The sequence below is a fragment of the Caretta caretta genome, chromosome 16 (genome assembly GCF_965140235.1).
Source record: "Caretta caretta isolate rCarCar2 chromosome 16, rCarCar1.hap1, whole genome shotgun sequence".
Lineage (NCBI taxonomy): Eukaryota > Metazoa > Chordata > Testudines > Cheloniidae > Caretta > Caretta caretta.
The window spans coordinates 21205285-21222606 of record NC_134221.1 but is presented as its reverse complement, the minus strand read 5'-3'; the positions used below and the strand labels follow the sequence as shown (position 1 = coordinate 21222606).

Below are 17322 nucleotides of genomic sequence, written 5' to 3'. Positions count from 1 at the left end.
AACAGCTATAGTGACACTGACCTCCTTTGTAAAGCGCTTTGAGATCTACAGATGAAAAGCTCTGGATAAGAGCTAGTCGCTACTACCACTGACAGCCTGGCCAGCTGACTTGGCAAGAAGATGCATTCAGTCTGCCCAAAAGTCAGGCAATCTAGCAGACCCTTAGGGGGCACTAGTGGATCAACAGCCTGGCTCTGCAGACTGTCAGCAACCCTTGAGAATCCCTCTCTCAGGTTATCTGGCATTGCTACAACATAGATATGACAACGCACTAAACTAGAGCCCCATTTCTCGTTAGCAGGCTACACCACTTTACAGCACCGCAGAGCTGCTGTGGGGATGCGTGTTTTGTATGAGAGCTCAACTGAGGTCCCGTCTGCTCTATGTGAGCATTAAAGATCCCATGGCACTTTACAGAAGTGTAAGGGTTTGTTGTAGAGTCTGAACAACATTTTCCCTTCTTGTGGTTGTGCAGGGCAATGACTAGTTGCTGCCCTCCACTCCAGAGGTGGCTGCATGTCAGTAGTGCAGCATTCAGAGAAAGCGTGAAACATTTTGGAATGAGAGGTGCTATGGGAATATAAAATTACATGACCTTAATAGTGCCACTTTTGCCTTCTTTTCCCTTGTGGCAGGACAGGTTTACCCAAGAGTCCTGGACCAGTGAGAGGAACACCGTGCAAGAACTTTCACCTTCCCAGGTTTAGCTCCAGGAGTTGGAAGAACTGCCAATTTCCATTAAGACAGAGACAAGCCCCTCGGACCTTACCTAACCAGAAATGCAGGTCATACTGCAGGTTCCCACTTCGTTGTTTGACGGTGTTCAGAAGCAGATAAGCATCTCCGGTGAAGAAGTCTCCATACAGGTTTTTTGGCACAGGTACCAAATCAAATTTCTCAATCCGCCAGATCTGTAGGCCCGGCTCCTTTCCAGCCTTCAGAAACTCAGCGTGTTCCACCATGCTGACAGGCTGGGAGAGGGAAATGAAATAGAGATTTCTTAGGCATGTGCAGTACAATGAAGCTCTTGTTAAACTAAGACTGCTTTTCTGGACTCCTAATTACTGCAGTTCCAAACAATTGGAAAGTTTCCATTGGTTCTCGCACTGAAATCGTCTAAGGAAAATCTTTGTTGACCTTTATTACTTTCCAGGTCCACCCACCTCCATTTCCTGACTTCCTTCCTAGCCTCTTTTTTCCTCTAGTCCCTGTTCTCTGATTACTGTCTCCCCGTCCGTTCAGCTTTGCCGTTACTCTTCCTCTGCTGATTCGCCACTTCTTTGCATGGAAGGGTGGAGACAAAAGACATGGAAGTTCCCTTTCTATCCGTTCCTGTATATAAACATTCCATAAGTTGGAAGGCTCCAGGGAATATATATATATATATTTTCCCCTTTCATCTATATATTTTACATGGTTTGCAAAATCACTGTTATATTTCCCTATAACATGTGTGATCTATCAGTCTCTCACTGGCAAATGCTGGGAGTCCTATCATTGCTAGGCAGGGAAAACCATGGCAGAGAACAATGTGACATTGGCAGGGAGATGGATAGGTGACCTAACAGGACTTTTACAGCCCTAATGTTTACACTTCTGTGATATTATGATGCACTATTTACTCCAATGCTTTTATGTGGCTTCTAGGAATTATACTAATAAATCTCTACTCCTGACAGCTGTTGAATCCCTTCAAGCTACCCTGTACCTGGCAAACTTTGCAATTCTAACTGGCCATTGCTGCCTCTATATTATTATTATTTATTAAGCACAGACAATGTATTATCGCTTCTTTTGAGACCATAAAGTTCTAAGGCTACAACTAGAAGGAATTCAGGATAGCAATATTAAAAAGAAATAAATCAATCCTGATGTATTTTAGATTAAAGGAAGGGCCTGTGTCCCTCTACCAGGGCAGGCCTAGCATGCCTCTGAGTACTAGAAACTAATAAAGGCAAAGAGGAAAGAAATAATATTCCATCATAAGCATCCAGTACTTTGACAAAGAGGAAAGTTCTCAGCAGTTAATGGACAAAAATAAAATTTAGGCTCAGCTCACAAGGCAGAAATACAAAATGCTGCAGACTGGAAAGCAAGACAGCAAGTTAGCTGCTGAATCCATATCTAAACTGAACCCTGACATCAAATGGATACTTAAACCAGTGCCCTCTTACAGTTTCTACTCCACTGCCTGCACAGTGCAGTTAGGGAAGCCTAACCCTTGCAAGTATTTTCTTAGCAGAGGAAAAGTTTTACATTGTTTAATTATATGACTGATCACTTACCACAGCTGAAAGAACAGCTGCTGTAACAAGATAGCCGAACCCTGCCACAGACACAGAGCTTCCGTAGCTTAACCTCAGAGCCATTGTACAAAAGACTGTGAGAAGAATGCAACGCTAGCCCTGTTTGCACTGGAATTTAAGAAGCGTTTTTAGCAGCAAAGGGGTTCTTCACGCTTTCACCTCCAACAGAAGAGGGACTGAGGAGTCCCAGATCCTTCTTCGTTTCCCTGTCAATAAAGACTGCACAAGTCGGTGCTTTATCACAAGGAAACACACCCAGATCCCCCTGAAATATAAGGGCGTAACGTGCCTTTGCACACGGTCCACTTGGAGGCCACACAGATTTATTCTGTACAGTCATTTATGGAGGCTCAATCCCAAAAGACAGTAATACAGGACAATATGGTATTCATTACAGCGGGCGGTGCAATAATGGACAAATAAACTAAATATTTGGTCAACAGGCCAATAATAGAGAGAGAGGCTTCAGCAATGGAGACAAAAATGGATCAGCTGAGAACTGGAAATAGACGGAGAGTTGATGGGGTGCTGAGGAACAAAAAGGTTGTTCCAGATGGCAAGGCCTGTGGAGGGAAAGATTCTCACACCAATGTCACTGAACTGTGGGAAAGGACAGAGAGTGCTAAAGGGAGCTGGCTGAGTGATCGGAGGGTGAGGATGATTTGTTCATATTTCCCTGTACATATAGATAAGCAAGAAGCAACATTTGGCAAATGCTTTGGGTCTCTTGCACATGGATTTAAGCCTCTACACAAGCTACAGTGAAATTGGTGTGGAGCAGTGGGGTTCTAGGTACAACAACGAAGGACCACTCGTCTGCTGGCAAAAGGACTTCTCTTGCCAGACAAGATGGGAGAGCAAGAGCTAGCTCAATAATTTCACACTGTATGCTGTTAGGGATTTAGCAAGATAACTGTGACATGCATCTAGCAGTCTTTGGGCTTATTGAGTTCAACTATAACAGTGTAGAGTTGGCGTCAAAAGACTCAAGAACCAGGCCTACTTTCTCCTGCCATCCGGTGAACAGAGCCAGCAATGAGCCTGCTTCATTCAAGCAGCATACAAAACAATAAGTGCCCTATAATAATATTTCTCACTGATTGCACCACTGGGCCACATTAGAACTGTGTGTGTCATATGCCCCTCAGGTGGTCCATTAGAATATAATAGCCTACTACCGCTACCACATGATGGAGTTACTCCTAGAGTTCTAAGCACTGCAGGTGATGCTGAAGGATCTGGGATCAAGCACTACTGGAAACCCACGCAGAGGTTTGTTGTAACCATGCTGTACAGTCTATGATGGTATGGAGATCAGACGAAGAACATTGGTAGGGAGGAAATGAATCTCTATACGTGTTTATACTGCAGGCTCCTTGCATCTAGAGCGGAGCTGAGTGGAATCTTCAAATTCATTACCTAACTTTCTGGGAAGATACTTAAACAAGGGTCTGCTGCTCCTCCCACCCCCACTGAAGTCAGTGGCCAAACTTCCATTGACCTCAATGGGAGCAAGATGAGGGACACACACACACAGGAAAGCATTCTCCTCTCCTCATGAGAATCGTTTTCGATCTCTCTCTCTCTCTGTTTTGCTAGAACATTGTGTTTTTCATTCCATAGTTTCCAAGCTGGTGCTCTGTGTCTGGACATTTGGCTATTAAGTATTTCAGATCTTGGCAAGCTCTTGCTCAGTTAATAGACCTTTGACAATAAGTATCAAAACAAAATTTCCTTGGAAGTTCTCAATTTTTAACAGAGAATAAAAACAATTTATTCATCTGGCTGGGCTTGGATGGGTTTTTTTTCCCGTCCCTGGGGAGGGAGCTCACACAGAGCATTAAGGGTCTGAAAAGCAGAAAACATTTGCTGGAATCATAAGTGTTGGCCAAGGCAAGTTGAGCAGTGCTGGGAAGCCATCAATGAATGGCTCTTACAGCTGTTCCATCTGTGGTCCACCCAAATCCAGAGGACTACACTCAAAAACAAATTAGTAACAATGTTGGAAGGAGAGACAAGTCTCTTGCAGATGGAAAGATAGTTTCAAGTATTTATTCATAAACATTTATACAGTGCCAAAACTTTGCATGCAACTCCACTGAGACTGAGGGAAAAAGACCCAGGGCAAAGCGCCTAAGTAATTCAGGAGCCTATGTCCCATTTTCAAAAGTGACATAGGCTCCTACACCCCATAGACTGAGGCTCTTAAGTCGCTTAGGTGGGTTTGAAAATGTTATCCCTAGCCCCTGTCCTGCAGAGCTTACAATATCAATTAGACAAGTGCAAAGCATGAAGGTAGACAAAGGAAAGGGGTAAGGAAAGGAGAATGAAACAAAATAATGTGACCAACATAGTGAGAAAATAATAAATTATGGTGCTTTTCGGACATAAGGAGTACACGTAATATTCATGTGCCTACTGCTATCAGCAAATGTAGTTATGCCTTTAACTGGAATCGCTGAAAACTGAGCTTTGGTATGACGGGTTCAAAGCTTGTTGCATGAGTGGTTTGAGCATTGGCCTGCTAAATCCAGGGTTGTGAGCTCAATCCTTGAGGGGGCCGTTTGGGATCTGGGGCAAAAATTGGGGATTGGTCCTGCTTTGAGCAGGGGGTTGGACTAGATGACCTCCTGAGGTCCCTTCCAGCCCTGATCTTCTATGATTCTATATGGCAGAAGTCAATACATAGATTATAGAGAAGATGATGTCACTGGTGGAAAGCATGGCAAAGAAGTGGTGTGAAGCAAATACTAGTATAACCATCCAAATCACCTTCACGACTGATGCAAAGTAAACACAACATCTTACACACAGGAAAGGCATTCGAGGAGAGCCAAGCTCCGTAAACACAAGGCACTGAATACACAGTTTCAGTGCTGGGGAATTATCTGAACGAGGCTTGGCTGCTCAGGGATGAAAACAAAAGCTTTTAAGGAAAGAAGCGCCCTGTGTTTTGAACAAACAGCAGAAGACAACTGCTTATTATGGAAGCCAGCTGTTTGATTAACATCTCAGTAAGCATGACAGGTCTATTCAAGAACATCTTATAAATGTGTACCTTCCTACTGAGATAAGTATGGGGATACGCTCACTAATTACAGCGCATGGTGCCCCAGACATAGAGTGAGCTTTAGCTGTCTGATGGCTCAGTGGCTGGATACATCAGTCTTCCAGTTTGGAGTCTGCTTTTTCAAAAGAAGTTTTCAGTGACCTGTGGTGAGGTGTCCACCCTGCACAAGTAGTGAAAGGGTTAATGTGGGCCCCAAAGGCCAATTAACTCATCTGGCTGAACCTGGAGGGTGCCCCGGGTCTAATGAAAGATGAAGCCCAGCTGGAGAGGAGCTGGGTGGAGCTACAAGGACAGAAAGTCTGGCACAGAAGGGATTGTAGGGGGAAGAATTGTGCAGGTGCTCTGTGGGAATTAGAGTCAGGCAAGAGCTGTGGGAAACACTCCTGCAGGGCAAGGAGGAAGCGTGTGTGGGGAAAGATACCTGAAGGCATAGGACTGGAGCAAGCTCCTATGGCTGACCCTGATAAAGGGCAGAAAGCAGACCTCTGGGGAAAAGCCCTGGGAGGCACTGCTCAGTACAAAGAGCCCAGCAAGGGGCTGGGGAAAAGGCCTGAAGAAAGGCTCATGGTAGGAGTCCAGGGAGGCCGAGGCAAGGTGTCTGATAGAGCAGACTGTGGCTGCTTCCAGGGTCCCTGGATTGCAACTCACTGTGCAAGGTGTGCCTGGGTTCCTCCTTCTGCCACTGGGAAGGTGGTGTGAAGCCCCTGACACAGAGGGATAAGGATGCTTTAAAGCCCTGAGAGAAGCATGTACGGACCGTGGGTCTGATGCCCAGATCTGAGGACACTGGATTTTTGTGCTGGACTTGTTGTTACCCTAGGAGGGGTGGAACTAAAATGTGACCTGGCTGAGTTGCAAGAAGAGGCCCTAGAGAGGAAAGAACCGCTACGCTACACCCAGCTGTGAGTCGGGGAATGCTAGTGGTGAGAACACTCTTCTACACCAGCGCTTCTCAAGCTATCTGAGGTGGGGGACTGGCAATTTTTTTTTCGAGTGTGTGCGCAGACTGGCAGCCGATGGCTCACAGACCAGCACCGGTCCATGGACCACCACTTTGAGTAGCACTGTTCTACAGTACGTGATTGCTGCGGAAAGGTAGACTGGCTGCCCTGGGTCCTGAGGGCTTCCAGTGAGCACTAGAGTGATGCAGTTTAGGCTCCTTTCTGTCCCAATGCTGTCCTTGCCAGCATGCCCCAATTCTCTTCTGATTAGACTCCCTCCAGGAAAGGGGTATTCCGTCTCCTGGGCCCACTTACTTCTTGGCCACTCCTAGTGGCTAGGAACCAGGGGTCCAGTTGCAGTGGGGCATTCTATGAGGTGGGTGTCTGTGCACTAGTGACTAGACCGGAAATGCGGGACTCCGATTACAATGTCACTATCCCTTCTGGTAAAAAATGTGACCTATCCTCGATATTGATGTAACGAACACTTGTTAGCGCATTGGCTGAGGGGGATGGGCCCAATGTCCCCCTACTGTATATCTTCTCTGGCATGCTGTCCAGTCTCCTTTCAAAACTCTTATGGGACACAGCTCCCATCACTTCTCTCCAGAGACAGTTCCACAGAGTAAAGTTTTTTTTCCTAGCATCCAACCGAAGAGTACCTTTTCTTTGGCCCACCCCACTACTCCTAATGATACCTGCTTTTTACCTCCCTAAATAATTCTCCCTCTGGGCATTTAAGCCCGTCATATATTTGCAGACTGGCATGCTTTACACTCAGCTGTCCTGCAGCCAAGCTACATAAGAATGGCCACACTGGGTCAGACCAATGGTCCATCTAGCCCAGTATCCTGCCTCTGACAGTGGCCGGTGCCAGATGTTTCAGAGGGAATGAACAGAACAGGGCAATTTATCAAGTGATCCATCCCCTTTTGTCCACTCCCAGCTTCTGACAGTCAGAGGTTCAGAGACACCCAGAGCATGGGGTTGCATGCCTGACTATCCTTGCTAATAGCAATTGGTGGATCTATCCTCCATTGAGGATATGCTCATACTGATCCCCCATAAACCTGATCTTTCTTCACCTTACTCATTTTTGTTGCTCTTCTCTGAATTCTTTCTAACTTGTCTCTATGTTTCTGGTAACGTGTCTGGAGCTGACTCTGACATTCCAGGCACGGTCTCACCAGAGCTCCTAAGTGATTCAGTTATGTAAATAAAAACAAAATGGACAGAGAAGAGCTATCACTGCCCAGATTCATGACATGATCTCTGGGCACTTGTAGTCCAGACTCGCATCTGCTCACTTTCCTTGCTGTATCCCATTGCAACATCAATTACAGGGAATCGACTTTCCGATGACTCTAGTCTTGACCTACCCCGGCATCTCTAATTCAAACACTCCCTTACTGCCTCGCAGCAAACACCACCTATAACTCCTACTGCTGCTATCCAAAACCTCCTTTTAAAAGGTGATAACAGGCCCTGGAGAATCATCTGGTGTTTAGTGAGAAAGGGGAAAATGCTGCAGCCAATGCATGAAACAAGATAGTTTTCCCCTTGACTCAAGCTTCTGATTTACACTCGACCACAAACATTTCAGCAGGCTCACCAAAGCTTAAGGAATGCACAAATTCTACCAAGACATCCACTGATTGGTGATATTGCCAGAGCACTGCAGAGCACAATATGTGCAAAATAATAAAAATATTCTAACGGTTTCCAAATTAAAATTCACGGAAGTAAGATTCCAGTTTAATAATTACCCTGGAATAAGAGGACTGGCTATTCAAAGAGTCAAATATTCATGTTTATTAAAAAAGAAACAAACAAAAATTTGCACACCGGTCTTTCCTCCGAACAGCTGCAGCTCTGAAAGTGGTAAGACTTGGAGGACAGTACTTCTACATCTCAGCCATTCCATGAAGATTAAGGCTTTTATCTGCCTTTATTTACTCTTAATGCATGGTAAGGCAGCGGACAGAGGTGGAAAATTACTGTTCCACATCTGCTTATAAATTGGTAAAAACAGTATGAAACAGTGTCTGTGTTTCAGATAGAGAAAGGGGGGGTGTGTGTACTTGTATGTAAACAAAGTTGGAAGTGGCGGTATAAGCATCAAAATTAGTTTTCCCAAACAGGTAGGAAAACACTCAGTTGTGTTTCTTAATAAACTGGAGAGAAAGGAACCAAGACTCCTTAGAGTTAAAATTGCTTTGTGCAACAGTTTACATTACTATTCCAGTGGGCACCTATTATTGTTACAGACCTTTTTGAGGAGAGAAACACCGCATTTGAAGAAGGGAGGATTTTTAGGGGGTCCAGTTAAATTTGGCTAGTGTACACACACATCCCCATCATATCACAAAACCTCTAAAATGTCTGCTTCTTAGTTGTTTACACTTCTAGGACTATAAGGGCTTTTTTAAAATTAAATAAATAAAGTAACTGCTTTTTTTGGTAAGAGCATTGAAATGAAGTTTCAGTTCCAGTAGAGACTGTATTTCTTTAGTGAATATGGACAACACATAATAACTGCTCTGCCAGGTGCTAGAGTGTCCTCTTTCTATAATGCACCCAAACAATGAATCGCAGTGTATCTCCTTAGGAAAGGGGAGACCCAACTCTATGATAACATTCATGGCTGGTTACTCCAAGCAGCTGGAGACAGAGTAAATTACCACACCATTTCTGCTGTGGCAAGTCAATATGACAACCCATGTCAGTAAAAGCTCACCAGCTGAGGGCAGCACAGGCCAGCCCACAATATTTAAAACAGAAGTTTTAAAGTTTTAAAAGCTGTAGCTCACGAAAGCTTATGCTCAAATAAACTGGTTAGTCTCTAAGGTGCCACAAGTCCTCCTCTTCTTTTAACTTTAAAAAAATCACTTGACTTTTTTTCTTTCCTTGGATTTTAACTGTTTCTAGACCTTGAAAACACTACTCTGTACTGGTCCTAGCAGGCTTTGTGTAAACCTGAAAAGTAACTGGACTAACCAGCCACTTAATTTATTTCCATCTGAGCTTTATTGCTGTGTCTCATTAGCAAGGAGTAAGAGCTATAAATTACTTCCCTTCTATGAAGCTAAGTAATAGGTTGATATCAGAAATTTTGGCATCTACACAACTGCAGTGAAGAACTTGGAAGTAGGTAAATTTAAAACCTCTTTTTAGCTGGCTTTGTTGGTCGGCACCTGGCATGCTGTCCAGTCTGCACAAGATCGACTACAATATGCTGTTCTTTTTGCTTTATGGTGCTTGCTTCTTTAACTGGAGTGCCCTCTCTTTCAAACCTGGGACTCATGAACTGTCTGCCCTGCAGGCAGAGGGAAGGCTGCAATCTAGTTGTTAAGCTGATTGCTTTGCATTTTAAAAAGAGAAATTAACTCTTAGCTAAGCAGCCAGCTTCTCCTTTAACATCCCAAAGAAACCAGCACACTGTGCCCAGAAGCCCTTATCTTCTGCAGTGCAGGGAATTCCATTTACAATGAGGAGGAAGCTGAGGGTTTGGTTTTGTTAAACAAAGCTGTGCTATAAGCAATGCAAACAAGGCCACTGTCTGGCCCTAATGTAGACGAATGCAGACTGAATTCCCCTAGCCAAAGTGGGACCACAAGAAATCACGGCTGGCTACATGGAGATGATAAAGGAGGCCTCACTCACTGCTGGAAGAAAGCTGAATGGCAGGGAATGTTCAGCCATCACAGAAGTGAGTTACACACTGTCACGCCTGCACTCTTCCCTCCCTCATCCCTTGTGCTCTCTCCACACTTAATTTGGGTCTCTGGCTTCTCTTTACCCCAAGCTTCAGGAGATACCTGATTGATTGCTTCTAACAGAGGAGGACCCTCCCCAGGGCAGACTGTCAAGGCTGGGCTTTGCACAAGCGGGGGAGGGGAGGCGAGGCAGGCGGCAGACTAGAGATTTAACCCCTACACTAGTGAATAGCCAGCCTTAGTCCAGTAGGTGTACAACCAACACTCATGCTGCAGTAACTTCACATTGCACCCTGAAGGCCCATGCCTGCCTTTGCAGTCAGCCAGTTCTCACACTCTCTCCCCCGTATTACAGCACCAGCAGATTCGCAGGGCTACGTTTGCACAGCCCTGTGTTGGGAGCAGTGCAGAGATGCACACACCAAGGGAAGCCTTTGGGACTGTTCTGTCTCAGGGAGCTGAGGGGTGCACATATTCCTTTCTGGAGTGCAACACAAACCCCTCCATGCAGTTTGTGTGCAGGGGATGCAGAGTCCTGGGCCCACCTCCTCTTCACCCCCTCTGGGGCATTGTGACAATTCCCATGTCAGTGCATTGGAAAGTCTCAGAGAGCCACTCTGAATGGTAAATGAGAAACAGTCACTGCATTCTCTCTGCCACATATCCTGAATCCATCTGGTATGGGCTCTGAGTCTATTAACCCTTTTCCACCAGAAGTGGGGACTTCCCAGCATGCAGCACATCTGTGGCCAGGACAAGTAGATCTGTATTAAAATAAGGCTTTTCAGTTCAGAAAACTTTACCCCAAGTTGCATGTTGGAACAAACCCTAAAACCAACTCAAAATTCAGCCAAACCCACTGCCTTCCTCCTTTCTTTGCACTGAAACAAGGAACCAGTGAGATCAGCATGGTGTTAACACAAGCCCATAAGTTGATACTAGGTTTGCTAGAAACCTTTTGAGGAACCTGGTCTGAGTTTGTAATGAAAGCTGAAACCATGATAACTTGAGCTTGGCTGGAACATTTTACAGAGCTCTCACCATGAGTTAATCATGCATTACATTTTTCTTTCATCACTTCGCACTTTGCATTGTGAAGAATACAATTAACTACCTGGTTAAAATAATAATGGTAACTAGCACTGCAAATTGTTACACGAAAGCTTATGCTCAAATAAATTGGTTAGTCTCTAAGGTGCCACAAGACCTCCTTTTCTTTTTGCGAATACAGACTAACACGGCTGCTACTCCGAAACCAGTAATAACACTGGGTTCAAGAATAAAAAGGTGACTTGCACCAACAAACATACTTGTCTGAAAGTCCTGCCTGACAAATGCTCATAGAATAATGTTTCCTTAAAAGAGGGATTTTTTTTTTCAAACTAGTTACACAGGAGATGTAATGTTCTTGTCTGTCCTATACATGTTCCACCCATTGGAAAAAAAGCCTTAATTACACATTTGCATGAATGGCTTCGCTAATATTCTGGAAGTTTAACATATTTTTGCCTTTTGGCTTAGTAAATGCTTTTACAATGTGGCTGATCCATTTTATCCAAAGGGACCAGAAAAGCTCTTGAAAAGCCATCAGCGTCACACGTATAATTACTTATGACCAGCAATGTGTTTTCTTTTAATAAACTGCCTATGGAGCCTACTGTTCCACAGACAGTCGGGTCCTACATTATTTTACATTGCCTAACTTCTTACTAGTAACCCTTGCTTGTAGTAATTCCCCTGCTGCATTCCGATTTTGCCTTGTTACTTGAAAAGTCCATACTTTGCACATTGGTTTCTACTCAGCTTACAGGTTTACATACATGCTTTTCAAGAGTATCATTCCTCTAGAAAGACAGGAGGGCAGTGTTGTGTGGCACCATTATTGGGAATAACCCCTGGCTGGCTTCACAGACTTACTGTCTACCCACTAATGCTGCTTTGCATGGCTATAAATAGTTATTTAGATAAAAGGCATCAAGAACAAAAAGCACAAGCAGCCTATCTCAGTACTTCCAGCTGCAACTGACCAGCTGGTTTGGAAGGCATAAGAGGAAACTCTTTGGCAAGCATTTGGACAGGCATCTAGCCTGGGTTATTTTCCATAATCCAGTCTCTAGGTAGGTTCAAGATCTAGATACAGAGATGCTAAAAATTCTCACTTTTCTTCATAGCCGTTCTACATCTGTGACTGGTGAAAAGCCTTGATGAATTTGCACAAACTGTGGGAATTTGTGGGATCAGCAAAGTCTCTGCAGCTTTAAAGAAACGCTCTGACATGTCACAAAACCGTATAGTGGGAGAGAGCATTTCAGTACAATATTAACAGCTGATGACACTGCACCCTACGAACAGTCAGAAATATTTGTCTTTATTTTTTTTTCAGCTCTTTGCCAAATTTGCATATAGCTTGAGTGACTAAGTCTTAAGTCAGCCACTGAAAAGGCCACAAGATCTATTTCAGCTTTATCACCAAGGTGACAAGCATTGAAAAATATCTGAAACAGTTGATTAGATCAGCCTTTGGTCTCCAGGCAGCATTAAATTCATACACACGCAACTAAACACCATCCCCACGCTGAGAAGCTTGTAAAAAAAGCATCATTAGGACAATCACGGTGACTCCATAATCTATTTTCGTTTTGTCTCTCACCATCTGAGGAACAGCACTGCCAATGGCAAAAAGAAAAGGAGTAATTGTGGCACCTTAGAGACTAACCAATTTATTTGAGCATAAGCTTTCGTGAGCTACAACTCACTTCATCGGATGCATACTGTGGAAAGTGTAGAAGATCTTTGTAAAGTGGAAAGCATCTGTGGAAAGTGTAGAAGCATGAAAAAATACCTCCTCCCACCCCACTCTCCTGCTGCTAATAGCTTATCTAAAGTGACCACTCTCCTTACAATGTGTATGATAATCAAGTTGGGCCATTTCCAGCACAAATCCAGGTTTTCTCACACACACACCCCTCCCCCCCCCCCCCCCACACACACACAAACCCACTCTCCTGCTGGTAATAGCTTATCTAAAGTGACCACTCTCCTTACAATGTGTATGATAATCAATGGCGTTCCTAGTATTGGCTGCTGCTTATGCTCCCAGCCAGAAGGGTGGTACGTACAATACTACTTTTTCCCCTTAGCACACACAGCCCAAAACTTTTGTTGTATTTTTTTTTCACATTTGAAAAAATTCATACCAAAGAAAACCAACACCCTAGCGATATATATAAAATGAACAGTACAGAGGTACATTTAAAACGAAATTCAGGACACTGATTAAAGGCAGCTTTCTTAGAAGCTCACAACGTTCAAGTAGACGGTGTCCTTTTAACAGCTCTCCCCTCAACTTTAAAACTAAATCCTGTAGAAAACAGGTTTAAATTTCCCTCCCCCAAAGCACAGCAATATCTTTGTCATGGGCAAAGTTGGTTTTTGCATTCAGAGATTAACATTCCCATGGAAACCTTTTAACAAATGAGAATAGCCAGGTGAAACAGGCCAAATTATTATATGCATATTCTGGGCACAGTCAACCTGTGGAACTCCTTGCCAGAGGATGTTGTGAAGGCCAGACCATAACAGGGTTCAAAAAAGAACTAGATAGGTTCATGGAGGATAGGTCCATCAATGGCTATTAGGTAGGATGGGCAGGGATGGGGTCCTTAGCCTCTGTTTGCCAGAAGCTGGGAATGGGCGACAGGGGATGGATCACTTTTTGATTACCTGTTCTGTTCATTCCCTCTGGGGCACCTGGCACGGGCCACTGCCAGAAGACAGGATACAAATGTTCTTTGCCTCATGATTAATAATTCCAGCTCTATTCTGATATTTCCAGCAACTACAAGGTTTTTGCTGCTGGCTTTTAGTCACTTAAGAGAGACCCACCCATTAAACACAAGGTTTCAGGAGAAAGTGCTAACATTTAAAATCTCAATTTAAGAGCCTGATTCTCTTCCCACTTGCACGGTTGTAAATTAGGAGCAATTCCACTGAAGTTATACCAGGGTCAAACTGGCATGGGAGAAAAGAACTAGATCCTCTGTGAACATTCTAGGACCACATATAGGATGAGACACATCCATCTGACACAGTCACACCCAGCTGAGAATCTACTGACTCAACCACAAAGCCCTACCCTAGTGAACACAATAAGTAGGAGTTCAGTCATGCTCTTAAATGCACAGTACACACACTGCTATGGAACTTGGAAAGCCAGCTGCTTTCTTTTATTTGTGAGCAAACAAATCCTAAATTGAGTACTTGTGGCACCTTCATCGGATGCATGCAGTGGAAAATTCATCGGATGCATGCAGTGGAAAATACTTCCACTGCAAATACTTCCACTGCATGCATCCGATGAAGTGAGCTGTAGCTCACAAAAGCTTATGCTCAAATAAAGTGGTTAGTCTCTAAGGTGCCACAAGGACTCCTTTTCCTTTTTGTGGATACAGACTAACATGGCTGCTACTCTAAATCCTAAATTGCATTCAAATGCAAATCAGTGCTAAAATGCTGAGTAGGTGTTCTAGTTCACACAGAGTCACTAAGCGATACACAAAAGGCATGACATGGTATGTGGCCCACAGGCCAATAGGTGTGACCAGCCTGGTGCAATTACACAGAAACGGGAACGTCAAATCTCTTTAGTATAAGATGAGCAATGATAAGAAAGAAGAGGCTGCAACCTGCTTTAGTGCTCTTGCCTGTCCCAAAGATAGCAGCTGAGGCGTTATGCAATCTGTCAGAGGAGAGCTGGCTCTTTCTTCAGAGAAGGAAGGAACATCTTTGTGCAAGTCTGGATCAGGTTTGAGGTAAACAGGTGTTCTCTATCTGCACTGAGCCTGTAACATTTCTTTTAAGAGAGCTGAGAGAGATGGAGGTCCTCATTGTCCACAACTTTGCATCTTGTGTGGTCATTTGCACATGTGCAAAGGAAGTGAGTATGAAGCTACCGTGGCATGATGTAAATGGTGACACAACATGCAAGTCCATGGAGAATCAGACCCATTGTTTTCCATACTGTCTTCCAAATTCAAAGAGACTCCCCACTTGGAAGGTTCTCTGTTCAGCAATTTTTTAGACTTCCATGATACTTCCTAAACATTATCACCTGTGAGCTGATCCTATGCCCCTGACCATGAAATTTTAATACTGCCTTTTATCTGAATGCAGATGATTTCCCACAGGACCTGAAGTGTTACTGAAGGAGTGTCACTAAAATGTGTGTTGATGGCAGGGCTCCTCAGCACCTCTGAAAATGCATCTCAAAAGCTGAGGTTCTGACAAGCGGTGGCCACTTTTGGCCCAGAAGACTTGCTCTAGGCCACAAAGGGAGGGTGAGGCAGAACCAGGAAGAGAGGACAGATCTCCTGACTTGATCTCAAAGACCTGTACCTCGGCCTCAGGACCTTCTTTCCCTTCCTTCACATCACTTGCTGAATTCTAGCTTTCAAGCAGGCATTAGTGCCTCATCAATCGCTAATGTGATCAGTGATTGCCGCCTCTTGCAGTGGTAAACACCCATGTTTTCATGCTCTGTGTGTATAAAAAGATCTTCCGTACTTCCCATGGCATGCATCCGATGAAGTGAGCTGTAGCCCACGAAAGCTCATGCTCAAACAAATGGGTTAGTCTCTAAGGTGCCACAAGTACTCCTGTTCTTTTTGCGAATACAGACCGACACGGCTGCTCCTCTGAAACCAGTGATTGCTTTGGTTGTGAATATCAAATCCTACCCCCTCTTTACACATGAAGCACACGCCTGTCAATATGTTTAATAAAGGAAAAATAGCTTTGGATGTGGGTTCACTCAAAAATCCCAGACCACACTCATGCTGAACCGTTATTCTGCATTCCTAAAGTGCGTGTGCACACACATCCATTTAAGATTGTTTGTCCCTGATTACAGGTGTAAACACATCTTACTGGAACAGTGGCGAATTAATGATTTTGCCGCCCCTAAGCCCTGAAATGATTGCTCCCACCCCACCCCACCCCCAGCAGCTCCCTGCTGTGGTAAGTATGTAAACAAGAATATGTCTTTGGTTTAGTAGCTCAGGATGATTTTGCACTGCAGACAGATTATGCACAACTGACCTAGATATGCACATTGCCAACATGCTGAGAATAGCTCTCGTCTTAGAGGAAGACATATGTACCCAGTGAGATACAGTTCTCCATGTTAAAAGCCAACAATCTTGCCACGTCATAAACCACTCTAAGATTAGATGACAATAGCAAAAAAACAAAAGCTCCTGAGATGTTGATGTAGGAGGATGACACAAGTGCCAAGGTTCTACACAGCATCCACTGGAGGGAAACTGGCATATGTTCATCCCACCAGCCCCCAGTCACACAACACAAACAGGAGCAATGTTTTGCAGCCTCAGGCGACTACTTGCTCTCCTGGTATGGTAGAGCTGGCAAAGCTGTACGCCCCCCAATAGCACAGACATTCTTGTTCAATTCACAAACTCGCTGACCAAATCAATGAACAAGTAATAAATGATTCCTAAGAAAAAAAGGAACTGGAAACCATAGCAGAAGTAGAAAGAAAAGGAGGACTTGTGGCACCTTAGAGACTAACCAATTTATTTGAGCATAAGCTTTCGTGAGCTACAGCTCACTTCATCGAATGCATTCAGTGGAAAATACAGTGAGGAGATTTATAAACACTCAGAACATGAAAAAATGGGTGTTATCAAGGAGTGAGATGACATGCAGTCTGCAGAGGCCCAAAACAGGGTTTTTCACAGTAACTGTAGCATAAAACACAAACCTGACATATGCAAATTGTTCAGACTTGTGAGCTCTGACAACAAACCACTGTTATCGGCCTATCAAGGGAGAGAGAAATATAAGCAATTCTTACATTTGTAGAAGATCTATTTGTGATTAAAAACATTTAGCTGTAACTTTGTCGTATCCCAGTAGAAGTCCAGCTCTGAGCACTAGTGCATGGTCCCTATTGTGCCCCTATCCCAAGGGCACACAAGCACAAGTGATCCTTTCGGATCATCGTCCCTGCTTTTGCTGCAGGATCTTCCTTCCTCAAAAGCAGCATTTAAAAAGTGGGGGCCAGGATTTACCCAGTTGCTTTTCAGGGTTTGTCTTCACATGGAGTTATTCTGGAAGAGCGGTATAGTGTAGTCAGTGTAACTAGAGGGGCAGTGTAGTCCACTGAACAGTGTCTGAGGCACAGCCCATACTATTTGGGTTTTATGCCTGGCTTGTCACTGATGGCAGGTGAATCAATTTAGTTCTTCGTGCCTCTTTTTTTTTCCCCCCTC

General features: G+C 44.1%; 1 protein-coding gene across 4 annotated transcripts in view; it reads right to left on the bottom strand.

The window, feature by feature from the left end:
- Positions 1–17322, bottom strand: part of GSN (gelsolin) — a 52006-nt gene that overhangs the window by 17535 nt on the left and 17149 nt on the right. For 3 of the 4 annotated variants that reach the window (XM_048823406.2, XM_048823405.2, XM_048823404.2), the window contains one exon: positions 770–971. In XM_048823406.2, the coding sequence (XP_048679363.1) occupies positions 770–962 (193 nt within the window). In that variant the 5' untranslated portion in view covers positions 963–971. Of the gene's footprint in view, positions 1–769; positions 972–2285; positions 2385–17322 lie in introns of those variants that run through there. The other variant, XM_048823407.2, reaches the window with a different exon arrangement.